Source organism: Agaricus bisporus (genome assembly GCF_000300575.1).
Source record: "Agaricus bisporus var. bisporus H97 unplaced genomic scaffold AGABI2scaffold_13, whole genome shotgun sequence".
Classification (NCBI taxonomy): domain Eukaryota; kingdom Fungi; phylum Basidiomycota; class Agaricomycetes; order Agaricales; family Agaricaceae; genus Agaricus; species Agaricus bisporus.
The window spans coordinates 470,781-494,733 of NW_006267348.1; the positions used below are offsets into that span (position 1 = coordinate 470,781).

Here is a 23,953-nt window from a genome sequence, read left to right on the forward strand (position 1 = left end):
CACATTTGATCTTTCGTTTCTGTAGTTTCGATGTATCGTACGAGCTCATGCTTTCGAGGCGTATAGAATTCCCTTGAAACTTCCATGTCAAGTTGTCAACTACTTGCCGGGGAAGGGAGGTGGTTTGTGGGTACACGTAGAAAGATGGAGTTAACCAGGAAGATGAGGGGGAAGAAAGAGTCGGACCGTTGTGGGCGCAAAATTGCAGCTGTAGAGAAGCGTATTAAGTCCCGGGTAAGAATTATCGGTCCAACGATTTGCAGTCATATACTTAGCCCTGTGATCCACAGCACTACTGTATTGACACAGGATGCTCATGAAATCACAGCTTGTTCGCATGTTGTGCTGCTTCTCGCGCTCATACAAAAACATCACAATCCGGACTTCTTGAGCTCCTTTTGGCGTTACCCCAATTTCGCGATATTGATTAGAATGATAAGAAGGTAGCGTATACAATAGCAGAATGTGACTCGTGTAAGCCTCGTTTTTCAATAGGAATCGATCTGCACTCGACCCGTGAATTTCCCTGAACGTACGAGGCACCCCAGCCCGTTGTCTTTTTGAACGGAGATCCACAAAGAAATACAAGAGTCGCCGGTTTGGACATACAATCTTTGCAGTCAGCGCAAATACAGTACAAGAATACAAGGCCTTGTTCCTCATCGCCACAATTGAACACTCCTTTGGGAACAATAAACTTCTCAACAGAAAACCCTTGTTACTTTCCCAATCGACTTTCCTCATGTCTTCAAGCGAATTCAAAAAATTGATCTTCGAAACCTTTTGATCTGATGGATACTATGGTGCAACATGCGGTCTCCTCCGGTGTATTAGTAAAATCAAGTTTCTATCAGATCGCGTAGATCCGGTACCATTGTCTTCATACCATGTTTTACTGATCTGTTTTTCACTTAGTAGCAGTACCGCGATGAATCGAACGAGACAGCTACCAGTGGAGCATCGATGAAGCACCCGTGAATTTCGCATAATGTTTCGCTGACGCAGGTCTGATATTTACAGAATGCCCATGGTGCTTCTCGAAGGGAGCAGAAATTACGTTATTGTAGATATGGCTAAAATTCGTACGTATATGGTGAAATGCACAGAATTACATCTCTGCATACGTATCGCGAGGTGCCTCTTGAACCTGGATTCATTGAATTGCCACAGAAAATGAAATCCAGTCAGAGTCACAAGCCACCATGGATGCTTACGACTTAGAGGAATAGGTAGATGCAGTTGCAACTAAGACGCGGAGATTATAATGGCTGTACCGCCAAGAGTGCCATTCCGTCGCGGTCGAATGTCTGTGTACCGAACAGCTACCGAAACAGCCAGATACTATAAATGGTATCCCCGAAAGTCTCCTCTGCTACTACTATGACTCATCATGGGAATATTTTTTTTGCGATAACACTCTACACTTGCTCTGACCTTGGCCACATATACAGCTCTCAAGCATCCAAGACACCGCCTGTGAGCGCACAGCCAGTGGACCAATACAAAAGAAAATTACAGTGCTTCCCAGTTGCTTTTGCCAAGGAAAGACACCATACATAGGGCGTAGGGCCGGCCCATCCATGTGTATTTTGTTTAATTTCTCTGTTATCCTGGCCATGAAACACACCACTTGAACCCGAACGAGAAGCCTGAGGTATGTCAATAGAGGAATGGAAGGACCAGGAGTTTCTGAATCTCAGAAATTGATGCAGCAGTGGGAAGACGGCAGAGTTCATCACATCCAGGGGTAAGTCATTGTGCTCAGGACTTATCCAGGCTGGGAACATACAGCTTTTCTTCGCATGCGATCGTATGAGAAGTGGCGACTTCCCCGCGGATATCGAGTTCAATATACCTAATAAGGTCAATATGGTTAGAACCGGCACTGAATGTGGTGTAACGGCTACAAACGGTGTTACTCCAGACCAGATGCTCATCGAAAGCCTCGATGATATGCCGAATGGGACCGGTCAACTTTGTACAAGCATGCGACAGGTTGCAAGTTTCTGGTATCCGAGGTATCGTACTTGCAAAGTCGCAAAGGCTTCAAAGTTCGAAAGTTCTGCCTCCCACGCGCTAGAGGTCATGATCAAAATGTCTCGAGTACTGCAAGAAAAGACATGGCTGCCCGCTGATCAAGGTCCACTACAAAATGCGATCCCGAACCTATCATCGAGAGTATCATTTTCGATTGCTTAATAGCCGTGAAAAAGTTCTCATGATCACAGTGGGAACAAGATTCCGATTCAGATGAGGTCCATCTCCGAATGCAGGTACATCTCTTGATCTACAGTGGGGTTTTTTCCCTATGATAAAGTATCCACCGCTTGACCGAGGCGATTTTCCGTGCGAGATGGGTGAAAGTTTGGTACTAATTGGAAAGTTAAAGCCTTGAGGGGCCGGATATTTCCGTGTATTGGTTCAGTGGCAATTGCCGATAATGCACGCTAGTTGCTGGAAAGCTCGTCGTCAACTCGTCGTCAACCTTGGCCACCACATCAGTGCGTGAGATTATGCCTTCATTAGCAAGAAGCCTGATAATATTCAAAAAACCACGCCAGCATACCCGAAATATGCGACTAACCTGACAACTTACTTCAGCCAAACGCGACCAGTGAGATGTTGCTCTTTTGCCTTGTCGCAGTCAGCCAAAACCATCGGAATTCTGATAGCTCCTGAATTCGTGTCACGGGTCTGTCCCATAAGGTCCCTGAGATATGTGTTAAAAGCCAGAATCTTGAAATCTTCTGAGGAGCATCCACGGAGAGCGGGTGAATTGACTCTTAAGGTTTCCTGCTTTGCCTCGAAAGATTCTTTGCATGTAACTTGGTGCAATTTATCTTATCTTCTATAATGTAGATGGCACAATGGAGTGTGGAGGCACCAGCAAAAGCGGCAAGATAGATGTCATTTAAGATGAGGCCAAGATCACTGAAAATGAAATCGAAAGTGATCAGATAACTCAAATATCACCTTGGACGTCCTATATTTGTTGACCCTAGTGGCATCGTGCCAAGCTGTTCAGCGGGAGGCCTCAGAGCAGCCTCAGAGCGCTATGCAAATTTGAAACAAAAAGACATTCGACGACCAGGATGTGGGGGCACCGCGGATCGAACGCGGGACCTTTAGAACACGTGATATCTTCAGTCTACTGCTCTCCCAACTGAGCTATGCCCCCTTCAAATGTCTGGGCATTATATTCTTAACACGTGTAGTGGGGCAAGGCTAAAATCACGACAGAAGGGATGGCGCGACGGAACTCAGGCCATTTCCCCACTGATTTGATGACGCGGCCAATTTCTATGATTATTAAGTAGATAGCTAATCATTATCCGCGAGAGTACAGTGTTTACGTCTGAATGTGCATGAATATATGCACTGCACGACACTGGTCGCACGAGAATTGTACAGAGATACAGACCAAATTCGAAGAACATCCTCGGCCGCCGAGTTTTACAAAAAAAGTATCGTATAGCAATTAGTGCCCATTGTCCATAAGATAGATATAGGTACATTGTCACCTATCAGTCGTTCCTATCTTCTACGCAACTCAACATAATTGCCACATCTTGACCGAATCGCTGTCAAAAGAAAAGGTTCAGGTTCGTCTACACTCGAGATGATGTAAATATTACTTACACGATGAGCGAGCGTTGTTCAGCATCACTTGACCAAGTTGGCTGCCATGCATCCCTCGCGCGCCAGAAGTCACCCATCGCAGCTAGAAGCGCATACCACAGGTCAGATCAACTCAAGAAGACAATCATATCGAGCATTGTTTGAAGGGAGAAAGAAGTCGTATATCAAGGCCATAGTAGGGAGGGGGGGACTCACTATTGGATCCGTCGTACCACGGCTTATTCCCATTAGCATCAGGAAACCAACCATTGGTTCCTCCAACGGCAACATTCAAAATCAGATAGAACGCTAACAAGAGGGAGTCAAACCGATAAGCAAGGGAATGAAAGGAGAAACGACGGTGTTAGTAATTGATACACAACGCGATCATCATGAGAAACCAAGGGACTGACGTTGATCGAAAGGCGCAGCTTTACTTGTTCCGTTCCAAGGATTTTGTAAGATCATGGCTTCTGATCCATTTTGCAAAACGCTAGGGAATTCGCCTCTATCCCAAAACGAGTCTTTTATCTTCAGATCCAACGTGTGGTGCAACCTCGTATCGACATAAATGCGACTGCAATAGAACATAAGTTACGGGATTAGCGGACGGAAAAGAGCTTGACGACACTTACATGAAGTCCTCGGTCCATTCCAAGGCATAGGTATGGAAATCATCACTGAAGCTTTTTCGACGTTGCACCCACCAACCATAGGTTTTCCATACACGGTTCATCCATGGCGCCGGACCCCAATTAAGCGAACCACGGACGTAGTTACTTCCCCTAATTGAACGTTAGCACCATCTCGGCAAAAAATTAAGCGCGACTCACTGCATGGGATAACGGATTCCATTTCCACGAGCTTCCATGATGTCGATTTCACCTGTAGAAGATAAAGTTAATATGATTAGGCAATCGGTCTCGATTTCATGAGGATTGATGATCCATGAGTCGGATGATAAATTCGAGCGAAGGCCAGCAAACTTTGTACCAGAGCTTCAAAGTATAAGGTGGCACTCAAGGTGATGAAGGGGTAAGAGGCGGGCGTAAGGAAGATGAAACTTACCACTCAAAGGCCAAGGTCCATACTTGTCATCAACCGGAAGCATCCAAATGGCGGGCCAAAGCTAGACCAATACGAAAAACGGGGTCAGAGATCGTTTCCCCATAATTCACACTTTCATGGTCACTAACCCAATCTCTGGAGAAGAAAGAAGGTCATCATGAGAACAACGAAAGCAAGTGAAATTCAAAATTAATCAAACTGACCCATGGGGAGTTTTAGCTCTGACCTCAACTCGGCCATACTTGATGTTAGCCGTATGCTTTGTACTTATTCTAGCGCTTTGCACGGGGTTTATGATCTGACCACTGGTTATGTTGCTAACCGCAGAACAAGCCCGATAGTATCCCTCCGCATCAAAGGCCCGATCCACGCCAATAGTACTATTGCCAATGACTTGAGAAGTCGTAGTGTCGTCAGCATAACCTCGAGTAATGTTGAAAGTGCAGTCTGTGATGTTGAAGACATGTCCATCAATAATGGAGTCCATACCAATAACGTCGGAGGTAAAAGTAGGAGTGATGTAGAGACGTCCATTATGCACGTAGGAGTTGTTTTCCGAAGACGTCGTCATCTCGAATTGCCCGTTCCTTTAGCACAATGCCAGTCAAACAAGCTATGAGAACTAGAGTTTACGAATTCTTACCCAAAACCACCCATATCAACTTCGCGGAAGAATTTACCATTTTCTCCAAAAACACCGTCCGCGGAGTCAAAGTTCTCGTCCATCACCAAACAGAGTTGGCCAGGCATAACGGAAGTATCGCGCCACGAAAGGAAGCAGCGGGCAGCTCCAGCCGCGACTCCCAGAAGCATCACGAAGTAGGTCAAGAAGTACGCAATCCGGGCATATGGATCATGCGCAGAAATCCAAGGCTTTTCAATTGGTCCGTGCGCAGAGAGCATTGTTGATTTTGGACGCTCCTTATCAGCTTTGCTTGGAGTGTGTTGAGCGATGCTATACATCGTTAGAGGTCGTGATTTGGGAGGGGCGAAACTCTGCCTCAAGCGGCCCGATGATGGGCGAAGTGAAGCGAATTCCACAGTCATTGGTGCACTGCCGCTCAACGAGTAGGAGCTTGGCAAAAGGTCTCCTGTACTTGTAGCAGCAGAGTATATCTTGCTGCGAGGTACGGAAAGGATTGAATCGCCAGAACGTTGTGTTGGGGGTATACGAGGGGATGATTGTTCGGGAGCATCGATATTAGTAGTGCTCCCGGGTGGTGAAAATGGATTGAAATCGGCACTGCGAGGAGTCGTAGGGGGAGAATTATCAAAAGATTGAGTACTGGCGGCTGTCCTTCTAGAGTTGGTCCTAGAGTGGGTAGGTGGGTGATAGTCAGATTGAGGGGACGGGATTCCAGCTTCTTCGTGGACGGAGTCCGGAGGGTCGTTGGCCATGACCACTGTCTAGACCTATATCGCCAGACGCTCTGGAAGCTTAAGGCGACGGCTGGATATTGGAAGCAAGACTATAAAAGAAAGGGAATTTATCGTGCATCATTTGTGACCCGGACGAAGGCTGTCCAACACTTGGTGTACCTCGCCTGGAGATGTCGAGGCATTGGTGGAACTTTGTTTCCGAAGCAAGATCTGTGCCGTCGATTCTCATGCCCATCCATCAATTGTCAAAATGGGCAGCCTTGTTCCTTGCCGGGCGGCCATTGTGCGCCTCACCTTGTCGTGCTTGCTATCGTGCAAGCTCGCAAAGACTATTTGGGAATATCTAGAGTCAAGTTTTTGAGGACATTGGTGTGACTAATTGGTTTCAATAGGACATCTTGTTGCTAGATATATTGGCTTTCGAGTTTTGCTTCAAGGGAAAAACGATCCTCCGGAAACGGGCCGATGGCATCTAAAATCAACTATATGATACATGCAGTATGCTTGTTAATAGAACTCTTGAGTTCAATTTCATCACTCACACTACCTTCGCTTCCTGTGGTCATTCTTGGCCGGCATGAATACTTATAACTCGAGCCTGAATTATTCCAGAAGCCGAGCACATTCATGTTCCTGTTCATGTGCTAGTAGAATCCATATGTCACGGAACAATCACCGCATGTCAAAAAAGATGATCTCGAGTAGTGAAATGTAAACGAACGTTTGCGATGCCGAAATCAGGTCCGCTGTACCTGTACCTCAATCTCATGCTACCACCCTTGTATGCTGCAGAAGGTGCGTTGTTTAGAAATTCAGTGTAAAGAGGTCACACATAATGCAAACCTTCCAGGTCGACTCGACCATGTGTGTTTTGGAAGCTAGGACGGCAGCCTGAGCAATTGAAGGAAAAATGGATGCTTGATACAAAGTGTAGTATCACCGCGCTTTTGTTGAAGCTGACAGTGATGGAAGAAGAGACCATCGAAATGATGTCGGCGCCTTCGGGTGACATAACGTGCCGATCTCAACCCTCACTTAAACGTTCATGGAATCTCCCAGGCTGAGGCAACAAGCTACAAGGGGCGCCTGGGCGTCCGAAAAACTCCTTGTCTCGTCCACGTCAATGTTGAACAAGGACGGTGGGTGGGGCACACAATCTGCTAACAGGTTAAATCGCGGGGCACTGACGAAACGACATCTGTCAACCGTAGATGATAATAGTTTTGCTCAATCTCCCTTGTCCCACGGATTTCTCGAAGCTGCTTCTTAATCTACACGTTCTTGTGCAGCATGTCCCGCGCGGACATCTCTCATCATCCGATCAGGGAGTGGGAGGAATGCGGATCCGTTTGACAAGAACATCCGGCACGATGAACTCATTGCGCTGGCAGTGCGCCATTATGCCTAGTATTCAATCTGTCTCTGTCATCCCCAGTCAGGTCCAGATTTCTGGTCTGTCAGATTTTCCACGATGTCCGGTTAGAAAACTTGTGAATGGTGCGCTATATTGGGCATTCGAGGTGCTGCTTTAGATTTCATTATATTCCCTATACCATCGACATTCTCAGGTTCATTCCTCCGTCGAAGCTTCCCTTTTAAGCTCGCAGCCATATCCTTGCTTCTTCTGTTTCGGCAGCAGGCATCACGATCTTTACTGTATACCCTCGACTTTCGACTGCTTCCTCCTACTAATTGCCATGGACTACGACTCGTACGATGCCATCCTACATTTTATTTTTCGCTCGGTGCGCTACTCTCAGACTTTTTATCGTTAAAGGCTACCATCCACTTACTCCACGATGTTATCCAGACGCAAGGCGACGCCTGGTTCAAGCCCTCAGAAGAGAATGTTTCCGCAGGTGTTTGCATACGGTTGGAACCCGGCCAATTTCGCGTCTTCCCTTATGAAAATCCTTTCCTCGCCCCTTTCGAGTCTGCCGTCCGTGGTCTCAATCCCCTCGTAGCCGTCAAAGTGAGAAGTGCTGCTGTTCATTCCGCGTTAGCAACCATGTAAGAGTATGTTTGTCAATGCAATCCAGGATGTATCTCAGTTTTCTCCATAGTGCGGAAGATGCATCTGCTATCCACGTCGATGCAGACACCCGCATTCAAGTACTAGATTCTGTCGGTGACTTACCGAATGCTGACAAGGAACAGTGCGGTGCCTTTCTAGTGAGTCGTAACCTGCAATTTTTGCGGCATCAATCCGAACTGAATGATCCACATAGAGAGATGAGCGCGTTCTTGTGGTATGGTCGGACGAGCTGGATCAAATTGTTCCTCTTTGCCGCGAATTCAACGATAAATTGATGAAGTATATTTGGGATTCGAGACCAATTTCTCATTCCGTGTCTACATCAATTGTTACTTCCATCGCTCCCTCAACTGCCACTTCCAAGATCAACCTCAATGAAAAGTATCTCTCTCCTCCACCACTTCCCCTCAGCGAGGCCGTAGCTGTTGTCGCTTCTCAAACAAAGAAGGAGGACGAAAAGAAGGCGAGGCCATGGAAATTCCTTGGTTGGAGTTGGACCACGTCAAGAACTCGTAATGCCGACGTCGAAAAGGGTCCGATCGGACCAGCTCCGCGTCCGATCCGATTACTTGCCCCATTTTACGGTGGCGCCGCGGCTGGGCTTTCCCTTTGTGAGCATCTACAAGTTCTCCCGAAATCATTGGGACTAATCGTATGAGTCGATTCGTAAAGTTTTCATCTCAAGTGGATTGTCAATCATTCTATCGGAATTCAAGCTTGATCGTGGCTATGCGCGTTTTGCACTCATGGTAACAGCTCCCTTCTTGGTTTGCATATCATTGGTGAGTGGCAATGAAACCATCTACGCAAGTCTTCGTATCTTCTTACGCATCAAAACAAGTTCTTCTCGATGCAAATTGTTGTCAACATTTGCATGATGTGCGTCTTCAGGGTCCTTCGGTCTGTCCGATTACGTGGCTAACCTCTCATTACTCTACGCCGCAGGATTGGACCAGTGGCGCAATACCATGAAAATTCTCGATACTACTCCGCACAGAAACCTGCCAGGAATCCGGATGTTGATTCTCACCTGCCACACATCACAATTGAAATGCCCGTGTACAAAGAAAGTTTGGAAGATACCATGTATGTTCCGAAATCTGGGATATCTTCGTCTTCGTTTGAGTTGAATTTCGATAATAAGATCGCACTCTGTCTTCCATATCAAGAAGGCTATGCAAACATACGCTCGTCAAGGAGGGTCGTCTTCGATACTTATCCATGATGATGGACTTCAAATCATCGACGAAGAGGAGCGACAAAAGCGCATCGAGTTCTATTCTGATCATGGTATCGGCTGGGTGGCGAGACCTCCTCACAGTAGCGCTCCAGATGGTTTCAAACGAGCAGGAAGGTTCAAGAAAGCTTCTAATATGAATTTTGGCCTTCAGGTGAGCATACCTCGCTTAAGTTTTTCCTACAATATTCAATTCTTTGCTGTTTCGTATCTCGCTCAGCTCTCTCTCTTGATGGAGAAGCACATTTTGGCACTTGAGGCATCTGAGAAATCGGATGATCAGCATATGGAGGCATTAGAAGAAAAGGCCTTGGATATGGCCATTGAGGAGATGTATGAGTCAACGGGTAAAAGATGGAAACCTTGGGCAAGTAATGCTCGTGCCCTTCGAGTTGGCGACATCATCCTGCTTGTTGATTCCGATACTGTGGTTCCCGAGGTATGCCAATGATATTTTCGTGTTCAGGCCCGAGGTCTAACTACATTTCCAATCAGGACTGCCTTAGGGATGCTGCACGCGAAATGGCAGAGTGTCCAGACGTTGGAATTATACAACACGAATCAGGTATTTTCCTTCTTAATGAAGTCAAAGACAATGGTAGTTATCACACACACAGACGTTTTGCAAGTCGCTTTTCATTACTTCGAGAATGGTATCGCCCAGTTTACCCGTCGCATCAACAAGAGTATCTCCCTGGGATGTGCTAATGGTGAAATTGCCCCTTTCGTGGGCCATAATGCCTTTCTTCGATGGTCTGCCCTCCAGGAAGCGGCCTTTGTTGACACTGATGGCGAGCCGAAGATTTGGTCTGAGAACAACGTGTCGGAAGATTTCGATATGGCTTTGAGACTTCAGGTGAGCCACTTCAGGTCTAAAAGCCCCTGAAGCGGGTAGTACGTGACTTGAGTACTTATTCGGGTGTAGCTGAAAGGGTACGTCATTCGATGGGCAACTTATTCTGAAGGTGGCTTCAAGGAGGGTGTCTCATTGACGGTGGACGATGAATTAAATAGGTGGCAGAAATACGCATATGGTGAGTAGTTCTTTCTGTTACTGTGCACTGTGTTAACCTTCATCCAAGGTTGCAATGAGCTCATTTTTAACCCGCTCAAGGATTGGTGGCGGCTTGGACCCATAAATAAAAAACTCCGAACCTTCCTTTGGTCAGCCGCACCTGTGCACTACAAGCTCAGCATGATGGCATATATGTTCTCATACTACGGTCTCGCCGCTGCCGCTTTCCTCTCGATTCTCAACTATTTCCTACTTGGATTTTCGTATGAGGTCGATGGATTCTATCTCAAAAGTTTCGAAATATGGCTTGCTTGTATGGTTTTATTTACAGGAGCTGGAAACGTCGGGTTCACATTTCTGGAGTATCGTATCGGGCATCGTGATTTGTGGTCGTCTTTCCTTGAAAACTTCATGTCTATTCCGTTTCTGTGAGTACCTACTTCATTCCTTCTTCCGTATATGTCACTGATTTGGACTAGCTTTTTCTTCTTCTCCGGATTGAGCATCCATCTTTCAACTGCACTTCTTGCACACTTATTTTCTTATAACATCACTTGGGGTGCTACAGCAAAAGAAGTTGAACGTTCCAATTTCTGGGTTGAAGTTCCAAAGATCTGGAAGCGATATTGGCCGACTTTCCTTTTTTGCTTTTCGCTCATTGTTGGAATGGCCATTCTTGCCACGCCTCTAGTTTCACCGGAATGGCAAGTTACAGCGGATGCCTGGGGTGTCATTCTTCCTCTTTCGTGAGTTCTGTAGCCCAATTTTTGTGTCCATGAATCATATATTGACCTCGTCGACCTAGTATTACGGCAGGAGGGCATATTCTTTTCCCTGTAAGTCAACTACTCAATTCTCCATGCAACTTAAGGCGACATGCTTATCAAATGAATAGATTGTACTAAACCCTTGGCTTATGATATTCTCCTTTTGAATACAGACTTTTAACTTTTTGGGGTACCTTAATTAATGTTGTCCGTTCTATTGGTTTCATACTCACCTCGCAAGGAAGCTCAATCAACAAACGAGTCACAATCACTCTTGTCGTTATCCTTCTTTCGGACTGCTTCAAGTGATGGTTATTTACATTACACTTATCCGATCGATAGATTGTAGTATTGTCGCTGCTACCATAATATGGGCACCCTCGTTTGAACGTTTTGCCTATCTGTATATCACATTCATTAATCACGACATATATCTTCGAATCAATGCGTGTCTATCACTGTCAAAACCTCGGTACATATTGTCTTCCAGATATCTGATGATCGGGGCTGAAGCTTCTAAACACTCGTGCTGACACCTGTTAGATAAGAATACCTCGTATTTGTGGGGATGCGCTCTTCTCGCATCACTGTCAGGGGAAAAGAACGCCTAGGCCGTGTCTAGATCGGATTCAGCGTGTTGTTATCGGCGTTAGAGGGTTAGGAGAGTGTATGTTAATTTTTTTCGAAGTCGTGGAAGTCGAGTCCCTCGGCGTTTGATTATTTGATCGACGTTAGAAAGGCATGCCCAGGGCATGCCAATCAAAGACCGTCCGGTCCTCTCACGATGACACATTAGAGTAACAAAGATCGTACCTGATATTGTTAAGATACTACGTGTAAACTACATATTCAGTGACGGCAGCTATTGACATTTTGTCCAAAAAGAATGGTGACCGGTGACAATTTAGATTAGCAATAAAAATCGTAGTGGCAACAGTCCCACGGGTATCATGCTTTACACGAGTATCCACTAAAACAACGAAGAAGCTGGAATTGCGACAGATAAAAAGTTGGTATAAACTAGAAAAAGAGGTGGAATGGAATTGAAATCTCTTCGTTTTAGGATTAGAGACCCGGGAGCGTAAAGCCAGGCATATCCGGCCAATTTCCCATTTGGGACGGGTCACCACCAATACGAACCCAACGAGCAACAGAAGGTGTGGAACCATCCAGCACGAAGAGCATGAACCAACCGGGAGGACAGATACCAGCATTAGGAGGTGCAGTGATCGTGCAAGTCGTACCACTACAAGAAACGGCCGGGAAAATAGTACGAGCACCCATCTGGTTCCCATGTGTGCTCGAAGAAGCTAAGGAAAATGATGATGAACACGAATTCTGTTCGGATGGCACGTCAACGAAACTCACCTCCAATCAATGAGACACGTAATCCGGACGTTTGGCCTTGGAACAAATGAACATTAGTGATAGTGTATTGGCCGTTATAAGACCAGTCATGCTCAGGAAGGTCAAATGTAGGTTGTTGCTGGCCAGCGGCGAGATAATGCGGAACGTAAACCTTTATATAATGAGTACTTGAAATAAGAACTTCATAATTTAAAACATACCTCAACGCGGAACTCTTCGGGGTACTTCACAGTACCATTATCAAAGTTGGTTTGGGGATCAGATCCCGCGACAAGAACACGTCCATCAGGCAGGAGAATTGACTCCGAATGATACATGCGTGCGACGATAGTGTTGTTGAGGATCGACATACGTTGAGTGCGAGGAAGAGTTGGATCATACAAGACAGCGCCGAGATTAGGGTTGTTTGCCAAACCGAATCCTGCAATGCCCTGAGTAGCACCGTTCATAATCATGTACGTGCCATCCGGGAGTGCAACCATGCATGAGAGCACGCGCTTCGAAGGCTATGACGAATTCATTAGTACACAAAACACCCAAAATGCGAGGGGTGCTGACCATGCGTTCAATAATCCATTTAGGTTCGGCTGCCTCGGGTTGAAGGGAAACACAATTATCACTTGCCTCTCCTGCTCCTTCAGTCGAACCACCGCAAATGAGGATTTCCAAAGGCTCTGTGTAAGGAGCGTGTTGGGGTAGGGGCATAGCTGCGCCCTCCAAAGGATATGTACGACCAGCGAGGAAATTATTGACGTTCCCGGGGATATTAGGCAGTTCTTTGATTGTGTCAAAATTAACTGGCTCTAAAATGCGAGCCTCATTCCAGTATCCTATAGTAATCGCGTGAGTAAAGGCCATTACAATGCTTTGAAACAAACGTAACGCACCAACGAAGATGTTTTGACTGGGAAGAACAACAATGAAAGGATACAAGTTATTGGGATCGGTTCTCGCGAGCCAGTCAAGTTCAATAACGGTATCTCCACCATCGGGTTTAGGTAAAACTTCAAGATTTGGCTGAGCCCGGTCGTTACTGCCGATCTCTCCTCCAAGAACAAGAACAGAACCATTAGAAAGAACAGAAGCGGTGGGATACCAACGACCCCTCTGGAGTTGACTTGTCAACAGAGAATCAACAGAATAAAGAAGAGTGAATGCCACGAACCTGGAGCTTGAGACTGGGATAATCTTCCTCCCAATCTCCAGTCGAATTGGTTCCAAGTTCACCATTAGGAGTAAAGAGACGAACACCATAAGTCGAATCGAGAGACCATCCGCCAACATTGAGTTGTCTTCCAATTTTGTCAGGTAAAATAACACTTCCGGCGCAGAATACATCAGTTTTCACGCCTTGCAATTCACGCCATGCCTTTGAGAAGTCATTGGACAAACTAGGATCAAACTCAAATGCGCCGGTAGTGTTGGGGAAACTATACAATCTGTTCATATGATATCAAACCGGAAAGAGATAGGGATCTTACCCTGTACCATGTTTCTCGAGGAAGGTAACCTTGGAGTTGGTACCGACAGTTGCGATCAAGGGAACAATGACACTGCGTCAAACGTTAGTTTATTTCAAATATAAAGTCGAGTCGCACTTACCCAGGAACTGTAATCATAAAGTTACATCATCAGAAATCAAAATAGATAATGCGCCTTTCCCATAATGAATACTCACTGAAGAACTACAAACATAAATCAGTCTCATACTCACCCCACCAATTTCAACATGAAATGACTTACCTCATACCAGCCAGTGACAGCGGGTTCATGCCAAACATTGAGATCACCTTGCCACGTATAATAGTTGAGGCGACCACCGCCACCACAGAGATGTGCCGGATCACCCGGACAAGGAATATTACAATCCGCTTCGTTACCAATGACACCATTTTTATCAGTGACGTCAGTTATATCACCACAGACTGTATTTCGCAAGTCAGTATAACGCAAAATCTCTCCAACAAATCCCTGAACGTACAACATTGAATCCCGAACTACAAAAGTCGAATCATGAGTTTTAGATATGATTTGATAACTGAGAGAGAGAGAGAAAAACCAACCTCAACGCCCGCAGCAGGATACCCATATTCCGCACATCGTTCCATACAAGCAGTTGCTGAATTATTAGTCGGCCATTCAAGCATCCAAGGTAGAATGCGTCCGCCATCAAACTCACTACGAGCATGCGTCAACACTCTGGTCAAAACAGTAACAATGATACTGAAAACTCACTGCAAACAGCCTGCATAGGTGAATTCACCAGGCAAATCATCTTGCAGGGGAGTCGGGACGGGGAACACAGTCAAAGGACCTTTGGTGTAAACGGAAGTCCGAGCTGGACCACCACAAGCTTCACTATTGACATCAATCAGAAAGTTTGTATCATGACATTGAACCGAAAGTACGACGTACGTAGTGTTGCCTCCGCATCCCATATTGCAACTAGATTCGTCCGCCAATACGGGACCGGCTGCAAGGTTAGAACCGCAGACTGTGGCAAATGCATCAGTGAACCAGATATACCTGCCTCACAACGAGACCTACAGCATTGAGCTTAAAACATTATTGTCAACCAAATTGAACTCCCACTTCAAAAGAAAAGAAAAAGACTTACTAGAAAATTCAAGACCAGCGACGGTGAGATTCCGAGCATCACAAGCCTGAATACATGTTTCAACCGTCATAGTGGGACTATCCGAAACCAGGGTTTGTATAATACGACCATGTGCATTGTCCCTAACGAATATCCCATTTTTCAGCAAGTGAAAAAGAAAGCACCTTCGTTATAGATAACTTACACCCAGCAAGCATTATATGCCCATCCCGTCGGCAGATCGTCAAGAACGGGGAAAACAGCACCGCCATTATCGCCTCCTCCGGGATTCGTAGGAAGGTCTGTTCCGGTGTAGTTATAAACACTCAACCTATTCGGACCACCACAGATTTCACTACTATCCCCTTCACAAGCCATGTTACAATCTCCATCTGGAGTTTGTGTAGAGGCTGCATTGAGGGAGCCACCACAGTCTAATCAAATGGTTACAAGCGTCATTATCGGCTTTTGTTTTGCTTTTGGTAATGACAAGAAACTCACAGCATTCACTATATGGACGAAAGAAGTGATGTTTGTCAATTTACAGTTTCTGATGGATGAAATGGCAGTCAAGTAGATGGCACACGTACTGAGAAAATTCCGTTCCCGCGAAACGCCATCCATCTTCGAAACATGCAGTAGTACATGACTCAGTTGTAACCGGTCCGTCAGTGGCCATACCAACGGATAAAGTACGAGGCGCGCCATTGACAGCATCACTGTAAAGTCGAAAGGTGGTAGCAAAAGTGGACGGAGAGTAAATTAACAAAGGGTTAAAATATAAGATAGGGGTCAACTTACGTCCAACAACCCAGTGATACCCAATTTCCGATATCCAGAAGGATAGTCGGAGGGGCTGGTGGAGTACCTCCACTGGTAAACAAGTTCAGTCTACCACCAGCACCACATGGTTCAAGCGTATTCCCGGTACAACGCATATTGCATTCGGCATCTGCAGTTGGTGAACCATCATTTTTGATATAGTTATCGCAATCTGTGATTCAAAGGAAGAAATTGGGGGAAAGGGGAAAGATGATGGCAAAAGACGAGTAGTATAAGGAGATAAAGGAAGAAAGAGGAGAGAAGAGAAGTAATTTGAGTAGCATCAATAGGAATAAGGATAATCATGTAGATGAATTAGAAAAAGAATAGATGGAGATAGAAGTGATGTGGGAGATATCGAAAGAATCGGGAAGTTTTTTTAGTGGGAGAGGGTGTATGCCAAAGAAGGTAAGAATCAAAGAAGAGAAGGCGTTTAGAAAGGAAGGGATAAGCAAAGAAAGTAAGTTTAGGTCGTGTGTTAAGGTACGATGAGAACAGCAGAAGAAAGGTTCCAAGCGCCAAAGAGGAAAAACGGTATCTTGATCAGCTCTTTCGGAATTAAGAGAGGCCGGAAAAAAGGTACGTACAGCATTCGGCCTATGTTGGCAATGAACAGAGGAACAGTTTCGTTAGTAAATACATTTTTGCCACGTCTCAGATTGGGGAAGAGGAGATAAGGCGACGCGCCAGGATGACGGACGACACACGGAACAGTAACCCGGATAAACTTTCATTTGATACGATCCCAGGCTCGGAATCAGGGCATACCAAGAAAAAGGAAAAGAAGCAGAGTCTGAACCGAAAAAATCTCGGGCACTTACACCGTATTCTGTTCCAGCATACATGTAACCTCTTGAATCACAAAAATTGATACAGGACTCGGTGGTCATAGAATCACCACTCGCGGTGGCAGCAGCATTGAGCGTGCGACCGGAAGCGACATTATCACTAAATAGCAAAGGGTAAGTGAACGACAGGAGTCAGCTTCAATTCAATTAACTCTAGAAGCAGAAGGAAGTGATGTAAAGAACACGACGGGGGCGGGGAGGACCGACGAGAAAAGAAGCGGCTCGGAAAATAAAGAATAAGCGCAACGTACGTGTAACAGCCAAGTGAGGACCAATTTCCTGGGAGAGTGGTAGGAATGGATTGTCGGCGATGGCGGAAGACGTTGTGGTTTGCGCGATGCGTGGCTTGTGCATTGGAAAGTGTTAACTGTATAGTAAAGCGTGGGGACAGACGCGAACGAAGGCTGTCAGTACGCGTGCACAAAGCAGAAGGTCGCCCAGCGAACGATGATGGACGCGGGGAACGGAACGCACAGGAGCGAAAGCGATGGCTAAAGCCAACGCAGTTGGAGTCAAGAGACCCATATCTTGCAAAAGAGTGTGCAGGCTGATGAAAAAAGTACTTCAGCGTGAGGTGACTTTATATTGGTCCAGAAGGAATTAGGGGGGAGGTTAAAAGCGTTATTGGAGGTGTTAGATATCCTGCCAAGTCGGCTTGACCTCTCTCGGGTACGTGACTTCTTCTCGTGTTCAAGCAAAAGACCTGACCTGGGCAATGGGGAGAAATGAAATAACTTCGTAAGTTAAGTCAAATCTACTTTTGGCTTTGCCGAGAAACGCATGACCCCAAAAGTCAAAGGAAGAGCTTTTTGGAGAGGTTGCTTACCGTTATAGTCGTTCGGGAGGGAGAGGTCGGATACGAGTTTCCTGCTTCTTTTCTTTCCGTGCCTACAGGGTAGTCGGCTACATGCTGGCTGTTTTATCCATGACATGGTATTAAAAAAAGGCACGGATCCTGATGAAAATCCTCGATCATCAAGTGATTTTTGTGTTAGAGAAGATGGTATGTCGTTACCGTGAGTGGAAAGTTGGACAGCTTCAAGACAGGTTCACGTTGAGAGAGAAGCTTAAGGGAGATAAAGCTGTCAAAGATGACGGTGATCTAAGCTGTCTAGAGCTTGACGGTCAGCGTGGTACCTGTGACCTGATGTTGTCCTCATCAGGTACAACGGCTTGAGGTTCTTGTGTTTTTTTTTCTTCTTCCTTCCAATGACACCAGAAGTCGATGGAGATCAAAGATTGAAATGTAACAAGCCGAACAAGAAGGGACGCGGTCGTTGTAGAAGGCACGCGTGGATCATCCAAACCAAATCATGCGACTTATTCAAAGTGAAAAGACAAGGGACTTAATCTTACATAAAGGATTTTTTAAAATGATGGGTCACAGACAACAATTGATCGACAAAAGTCTGACCGTTTGCTGGAATCAGTTCGGATCACTGGAACTCTGACCAGGCACACATTCAATATTCAATGCCCAGGACTGAGGTCAGACATCGAGAGATATTGAGGCCAAGGATTCAGGCGGAACTCGGACGGAACTACCGTCGGTTCACAGAGGCGATAATTCGCAGAGGCTGTAAACAGGTCGAGGCCAGGAAAAAAGGTAGAGATTTGGACTGCTTGAACTGGTTCGCCCTCATTATACTTTGCAATGTACTTTCTTTTTTCTCATCGAAACTGGTGACAATACGGCAACCGAAGGAAGCATCGAAACTTTTGGAATCAGTAAGCGGTTGTCGGGCTTTGACGAACAATTATAGTAGACGAAGAAGCGGCGACCACAGGCCCGCATTGAGAGCACTCTCGACATCGTACATGACAGATCTGTGCCATACCATATGATGTCCGTCGTTCATGGGCAAGTTCGCTGATTGTGAGGTGATGAGCGAAATTCGGAACTTGATGACACAAACCTCGGACTCAAGAAAATCCAGGAAAAATCCAGTATGAACGTGAGGTTGAATTATAGCCCGAGAACACTCTGTCAACACTGTCGCCGTCGTTCTGAGTCTTCTGACGGCGAAGATTTGTCGGCGACATATCCGGGTTGCTTAGTCATCAGGACATGTCGGTGCAAACTCTAAATTTGTGCCGAGAATCTGCTACATGGGGCACAATGGGAAGAAGTTACGAAGAACTGGCATGTGCAGAGGCCCTGTGAGGATAGTAATGTACCTCTCTATAATTTTCTGGGGCGGCTAAGGGGAAAGGAAGTGTGGCCGGACAAACAAAGAGCGGAGTTGGTGCAGCGGGGTCCAAATTGACGGCGAATCGACGGTCAAAATTTCTCCTCCGCAAATCTTCCAGCGAGGTGAGCCAACTTTAAGTCTCATCAGAAACTTTATTCATTTTCGGCCCTCATCATCCTCCACGATGACCACGCCTGCAGCAGCTCCATGTCCGCCGCCCAGCACGCCAGTTCCCCCACATGGGCAGAGCCCCCCTGGTCCGGCTGGATAGAGACGACCGGCGATGCCCTCCTCATCCTCGAAGCTGCTCGCAGAGGCCTCATTCCCAGAGTCACCCGCCGCCTCGTCGACTCGGAGCGCAAAATGATCACGTCGGGCTCAGTTTTCGTCTTCGATGAGGACGAGAGCGGCATCAAGCGGTGGACCGACGGTTTCTTCTGGAGCCCAAGCAGAATTCTTGGTAACTTTCTTCTATATCGTGAAACAGACAAGAAAGGCTCGAACCAACGCAACGGCAAGGAAGTTGAACCAGTCGAATTCGATAGCAGCAAGGCTGATGGCACGCTCAGTCGACCAAAGACGGATCCCGGACACCCAGGCGTCGACAAGCACAGGGAGCGTACCCTTGTTGGCAGTCTGACTAATAGCTACAAGTTCAAGCCCGACGGCCTTATGAAAAAGGTTGCTACGTCGCTACTATCCTATACTAAAACATTTATTAACCAATGCCCGTAGACCTTTTCCCTAACAATCGGAGGCGTTGCTCAGCATCTCATTTCATACTACAAGGTTGAGGACGTCGAAAGCGGTCGGCTGCGCCCTCCTTCATCTCTCCCGGAGCTTGCTTCACTTGAGATCTCTCCAGAATATTTAGACAAGACACATTTTCGGAATCCTCCGAAGACGGAAATGGGAGCAGATAGAGTTTTGCGCTACAGAGGCGAGGCAGATGATATTGATACCTCTGCTTCTCTGATCACTGGTCCTCCCCTGACTGGCTTACCTCTCCTCTCTGGTGGGCGCGAAGTTTCTGACAACGTCGGTGCTAAGCGGACGAAACGTTATGAACCGTATGCTACCCCAGTTCCGCCATCTAAACGCCCTCGAAAATCTCAGGGCGGCAATACTTTGAACTCAACAGCCGAACCGCAACAATCCCAATCTCTTTCTGATGAACAGGATGGTGTTGCCACGCCTATCGCCAGCCCCGCCAGCCCGCAAGCTCCACAGCAGCAACCCCAAGCTCCTCAAGTTTATCCTGAGCCCAATGCACCGGCCACGGCTCCAGGGGTGCCGTCCGCACCGGTCACGTCCTACCCTTCATTTGGCGTACCGCAATATTACGGATATGTGCAACCGCCGCATGTACCTATTTATTCCCATCAAGCGCCTTACACTACTGTCTCCCCTCCGCAAGGGGTTCCCCCACCTTCGGCTCATCACGGCCAGTATACATATGTTGCCTACCCACCTCCCATGCCAAACACGCACCAATCGTCACCTCAGGCACCACTTTTAGCACAAAGTTCACCACCACCAGGATCGGCTAATGCGTCAATAATATCTCCATCCGATCCAAGTCACCATGCCGGTGCTTCTCCTTCGACTCAGCCTCTAGCTCAATCCCAACCAATCCAGCCTACTCAAATCCCACCGGGTTACTATCATCCTCCAACACTACAACCTGCTTATTTTGCAACTCCACATGGACCTCCGACTGCCCCTCATCCACAAATGTATTCAGCTTATCCTCCGCCTCCACCGCATGTAGCTCCTCCTTCAGGAGCTGTATGGGGTCCACCACCAGGCCATCATACTGTACCGCATCCATATGGAGCGTATGCTGCTCCCCCGCAGCAATACTCGTATGGCATGTATGCCGCACCTCCTCCTCAACAGGGATATCAACAAACGCAGCCGCAGCCGCAACAACCACAGCAGTATTTTCATCCACAGATACAGCCGCAGGGGTATGCGCATATACCACGACCTGAGGAAGCACAGAATCCGGAAAACGGAAAGACCAATGGACATGTTGGTAGAGATGGCGCTGGCGATGAAGAAGCGGGAAATGGGGAGTGAAGAAACAGGGTTGGACTCTAGACCTGGTCCGTTCGTCTGGGTTTCGTGTTTGTGTTTTTACGCCGTCGGGGGGTTCTGGTTGTTCATTGTGTATGTCGTTCCTCATTCTGTTCTCGTAATTTGCTAATTTTTTTTGGCTAGATATATACGTGTTTCCTGATTCTTTGGGTGCAAATGGCTCATCGGCCATTGTCTATTCCAGTTACACCTCCTCACATATTCCATTATAATATGCTCGTTCAATGATACATTAATCGCAATCTATCGTTCCCCTCTGTCATAATTGTATGTTTTCTTCTTCCTCTTTGGCTTGGTACTTTGATATTAGTGTCTGCTTTTCTTAATCTGCTATGTACTGGGCAGTTGCTTTCGTTCTATTAGTAGCATCTTATTGTTTTCTTCGTCCCTTGCAATAAATAAGGGAGTTAAACATGTATTATCAATCTTATTCGTTCGTCATTGGATATTACATTTGTTCGCCTCGAGTTCTAATATCATCACACCGTTCTAAACAATCTCTTTAACCCACTCTTATTTCTCCCGCCCTGATAATTTACCAGCCTGTATCACACATAACACGAGTAGAAATCTCGGACAGCTGGAAATATCTGTGTAAGTGGACTTCTTGGTGGTACTCTTTCAAGGCAAACTGGTTAGATGCCTTCGCATTCTCCATCATTGGAGGGAGATCAGGAGCTGTAGATACCCCGAACGCTTGAGTAGATTGTAAGGTTGTCTTACGCTAGTAGCGCCTCACCAGGTTCCAGCCGTGACCTTTTGTTTTCGTTTTTGAGATATACCCCAGTATTCAAACTTGCTGATATATACTTATGACTTGAGAAAGAAAACCTAAAAAAAAGCAACTTGAGAGACACATCTTTATCTGCAAAACTTGATTCTGCTATGGTAGTCGATGGTCACTAGGATAAAAAATTGTTATTGGTATTGCATTTCTGATACTGGGAATCGAACCCTAGGTTGTCGCATGAACGTTCGACAATGTGACCATTACACAATATCAGAAGTTGAATGGATCAAGCAATTTTTCATGAAAAGCTTATTAGACGTTTTATAGACGCTTTGAGCTCATGCGCAGCCAGCTCAGTTTTTCTGAGTTGAGCAACGACGTTGAAGTTTCGAGGTGTTACACTAATTTCTGTTTCCTCTGAATTGCACAAGGCTTCAACGCGTAACGGACTCCTATACACTCTTACCCAGATCTTCAAAACGGTGAGATCGCTATTAATTGAGTATCCGATTGTCGAGGTCCGGCCCAACGGTACTCACGCCACGATCATCATAGCATGATTATGACGCATCATGACCGTCGTACGGATTGACAATAGCGAAGGATTAATCTTGTGGTGATCGCTACGGCAAAAAAACCAGACAGTATTACCGCAGATTCTGATACAGGGATTCGAACCCTGGATTGTCAGACAAACGTCGACAAGGTGACCGCTACACCATATCCGAATTGCTTTGCTTAGACTACATACAAGTTCATTAGACGTTTGAGCTCAGAGAGCCCCACTGAGCCCCGGTTGAATTTAAACCGCCTGAGCTACGTAGAGGCTTCAAGCTTCAAGGCTTTAACCAAGTTTTTGTGTACGTGTTTCCTCTCAAGTTTTACAACTTTCGTCGCATAGAGAGAACGGTAACATATTCATATTCAATTCAGTGATTACTCCTTATTTTGCTCTTCTTGTTCTTCTTTTTCTTCTTCGGGGTGTCGATGCCGCCACACCGCCAACCCTTGTTCAAAAGTCTTGTTCGTCATCCCAGAAAAAGTTATTAGCTCAAACGTGACGCCGAGTCTTTCGACCTCTCTATTCCTGATTTCATCATCAAAAAACAACTAACAGTTATGCATGAGCACAACGGGTTCAATGATGTTGCTGGAATAAAGCTTGGAAAAACAAACCATTTCGGAGTAGGGTATACCCGTTTTTTCATGAATTTTCTTGAAGTGGGTCAACTTGGATCCTACGAAGTGAAAATGAAATAAGAATGAGCGGTTAAAATCAAACAAAATGGCTATCACTTTGAAACGCACCAGGGTATATCTCGAGTTGGTCAAAGAAATCTATAGCAGGAATGGCCTTGTCAGCATTTTTCCTCTTTTGCCCAGTATTCGTTTCAGAGGGCAGAAGTAAGAGTCGGAGTGCTTGATGAGCTCTATACACCAAGGAATTCGAATGATGATAAGGATTCTAGAAGAGAGGATGGCATACAGATTGGTTGCGCTTGTTCTTGAGCATGCCGCTATGCGCACATCTGCAGCGCTAAGTCGATGAAGAATCGAAGGAACGTCTTTGTAGAATTCGATTTTGTCATTATTTCTTGATATGCAGTTATCTCAAATTGAATAGATCTGACGTAGCAGTGATAAAAAGAGGGGACAAACCGGTCTAGAACCTCGTTGATGTTGTTGCCATTTCTGTGTAATGGTCCTGATGGAGTCAAGAATAAGTACACCACTGTTCGGGTAAGTTTAGCTACCTTGGATGTGGGTATCGATCCAGAGAGCCCACAAGGTATAACTATACGCAAATCATCAGGAATCATTGAGGAAGGAAGGATAAAGGGAACTGAGCACTCCAGATCAAAAGCAACGAGTTTCGGATATCTGGGAGAGGAAGTCATATCGGACCAGTTAAACTACCGTTAAACCACTCGGATGATGACCCTGGGATGACCTAGCAACTGATCGGTTATACCCTTGTGCTCAAGCCGAGTGACTTGAAACGGGTAAGTTTTGTGTGTAAAATAAGATTTGAAATAAGATACACACGAAGAAACAGGGTTTTGAAGCTTCGACGCTGCTGCCGAGAGCTGAACGTGAACTCTAATGTCTGCAATCTGATTGAAGCAACTCGGGTTATATTGTATGATATATGTCGTGCGAAAATCCGGGGGTTCGAT

The 23,953-nt window shown here is 46.1% G+C and overlaps 5 protein-coding genes, 1 non-coding gene and 1 pseudogene across 7 annotated transcripts; 2 read left to right on the forward strand and 5 right to left on the reverse strand.

Annotated features, from left to right (window-relative positions):
• Positions 1–3,095: 3,095 nt before the first annotated feature.
• On the reverse strand, positions 3,096–3,178 carry AGABI2DRAFT_t148. The gene has a single exon. It is a non-coding gene; the product is annotated as a tRNA-Phe (tRNA).
• Positions 3,179–3,274: 96 nt separating this feature from the next.
• Positions 3,275–6,125, reverse strand: AGABI2DRAFT_139213 (hypothetical protein). Its single transcript, XM_006456406.1, has 10 exons — positions 5,330–6,125; positions 4,890–5,273; positions 4,815–4,821; positions 4,687–4,747; positions 4,452–4,503; positions 4,254–4,403; positions 4,032–4,195; positions 3,835–3,927; positions 3,640–3,721; positions 3,275–3,581 (listed from the first exon to the last, which is right to left on the reverse strand). Exons 1-10 carry the CDS (start codon positions 5,587–5,589, stop codon positions 3,551–3,553), a joined length of 1,284 nt encoding a protein of 427 aa, XP_006456469.1. The 5' UTR covers positions 5,590–6,125; the 3' UTR covers positions 3,275–3,550.
• Positions 6,126–7,706: 1,581 nt separating this feature from the next.
• Positions 7,707–11,287, forward strand: AGABI2DRAFT_211439 (hypothetical protein; the record flags this gene model as incomplete). Its single annotated transcript, XM_006456407.1, has 16 exons — positions 7,707–7,811; positions 7,877–8,076; positions 8,130–8,238; positions 8,295–8,712; positions 8,774–8,883; positions 8,943–8,980; positions 9,047–9,187; positions 9,246–9,492; positions 9,559–9,777; positions 9,834–9,903; positions 9,956–10,194; positions 10,264–10,372; positions 10,421–10,781; positions 10,833–11,099; positions 11,159–11,189; positions 11,249–11,287. Exons 1-16 carry the CDS (start codon positions 7,764–7,766, stop codon positions 11,285–11,287), a joined length of 2,646 nt encoding a protein of 881 aa, XP_006456470.1. The 5' UTR covers positions 7,707–7,763.
• A 628-nt stretch (positions 11,288–11,915) lies between these two features.
• AGABI2DRAFT_181085 (hypothetical protein) lies at positions 11,916–17,617 on the reverse strand. The gene is made up of 25 exons (XM_006456408.1): positions 17,581–17,617; positions 17,229–17,462; positions 17,006–17,121; positions 16,728–16,854; positions 16,494–16,503; positions 15,886–16,078; positions 15,675–15,803; positions 15,586–15,593; positions 15,290–15,518; positions 15,106–15,227; positions 15,036–15,044; positions 14,904–14,982; positions 14,724–14,846; positions 14,552–14,666; positions 14,470–14,485; positions 14,232–14,413; positions 14,167–14,173; positions 14,091–14,097; positions 13,970–14,041; positions 13,654–13,918; positions 13,376–13,595; positions 13,047–13,318; positions 12,689–12,994; positions 12,489–12,639; positions 11,916–12,430 (listed from the first exon to the last, which is right to left on the reverse strand). The coding sequence occupies exons 2-25, from the start codon at positions 17,277–17,279 to the stop codon at positions 12,186–12,188; spliced, it is 3,054 nt and encodes a 1,017-aa protein (XP_006456471.1). The 5' UTR covers positions 17,280–17,462; positions 17,581–17,617; the 3' UTR covers positions 11,916–12,185.
• A 1,536-nt stretch (positions 17,618–19,153) lies between these two features.
• Positions 19,154–21,292, forward strand: AGABI2DRAFT_181086 (hypothetical protein; the record flags this gene model as incomplete). The annotated part of the gene is made up of 3 exons (XM_006456409.1): positions 19,154–19,627; positions 19,682–21,118; positions 21,170–21,292. 2 exons carry the CDS (start codon positions 19,154–19,156, stop codon positions 21,026–21,028), a joined length of 1,821 nt encoding a protein of 606 aa, XP_006456472.1. The 3' UTR covers positions 21,029–21,118; positions 21,170–21,292.
• Positions 21,293–22,433: 1,141 nt separating this feature from the next.
• On the reverse strand, positions 22,434–22,504 carry AGABI2DRAFT_t147 (annotated as a pseudogene). Its single transcript has one exon. The product of its transcript is annotated as a tRNA-OTHER (tRNA).
• A 179-nt stretch (positions 22,505–22,683) lies between these two features.
• AGABI2DRAFT_228453 (hypothetical protein) lies at positions 22,684–23,684 on the reverse strand. The gene is made up of 7 exons (XM_006456410.1): positions 23,628–23,684; positions 23,531–23,571; positions 23,436–23,481; positions 23,263–23,370; positions 23,085–23,206; positions 22,953–23,014; positions 22,684–22,886 (listed from the first exon to the last, which is right to left on the reverse strand). Exons 1-7 carry the CDS (start codon positions 23,672–23,674, stop codon positions 22,713–22,715), a joined length of 600 nt encoding a protein of 199 aa, XP_006456473.1. The 5' UTR covers positions 23,675–23,684; the 3' UTR covers positions 22,684–22,712.
• Between the last annotated feature and the right edge of the window lie 269 nt (positions 23,685–23,953).

Bases quoted from the DNA above. Each gene is read 5' to 3' on its own strand.
- AGABI2DRAFT_139213 (XM_006456406.1), bottom strand. From the start codon at position 5,589: ATGCTCTCTGCGCACGGACCAATTGAAAAGCCTTGGATTTCTGCGCAT. The intron at 4,504-4,686 runs GTAAGTTTCATC...TATCTTCTACAG, and splicing joins TGGACCTTGGCCTTTGAGTG to GTGAAATCGACATCATGGAA. The intron at 3,722-3,834 runs GTGAGTCCCCCC...ATGCGCTTCTAG, and splicing joins GTGGTACGACGGATCCAATA to CTGCGATGGGTGACTTCTGG.
- AGABI2DRAFT_228453 (XM_006456410.1), bottom strand. From the start codon at position 23,674: ATGACTTCCTCTCCCAGATATCCGAAACTCGTTGCTTTTGATCTGGA. The intron at 23,572-23,627 runs GTGCTCAGTTCC...ATTTGCGTATAG, and splicing joins CTCGTTGCTTTTGATCTGGA to TTATACCTTGTGGGCTCTCT. The intron at 23,371-23,435 runs GTTTGTCCCCTC...CTGCATATCAAG, and splicing joins ATCAACGAGGTTCTAGACCG to AAATAATGACAAAATCGAAT.
- AGABI2DRAFT_181085 (XM_006456408.1), bottom strand. From the start codon at position 17,279: ATGGGTCTCTTGACTCCAACTGCGTTGGCTTTAGCCATCGCTTTCGCT. The intron at 14,667-14,723 runs GTGAGTTTTCAG...GCATGCTCGTAG, and splicing joins ACCTATGCAGGCTGTTTGCA to TGAGTTTGATGGCGGACGCA. The intron at 12,640-12,688 runs GTATGTTTTAAA...CATTATATAAAG, and splicing joins CCGAAGAGTTCCGCGTTGAG to GTTTACGTTCCGCATTATCT.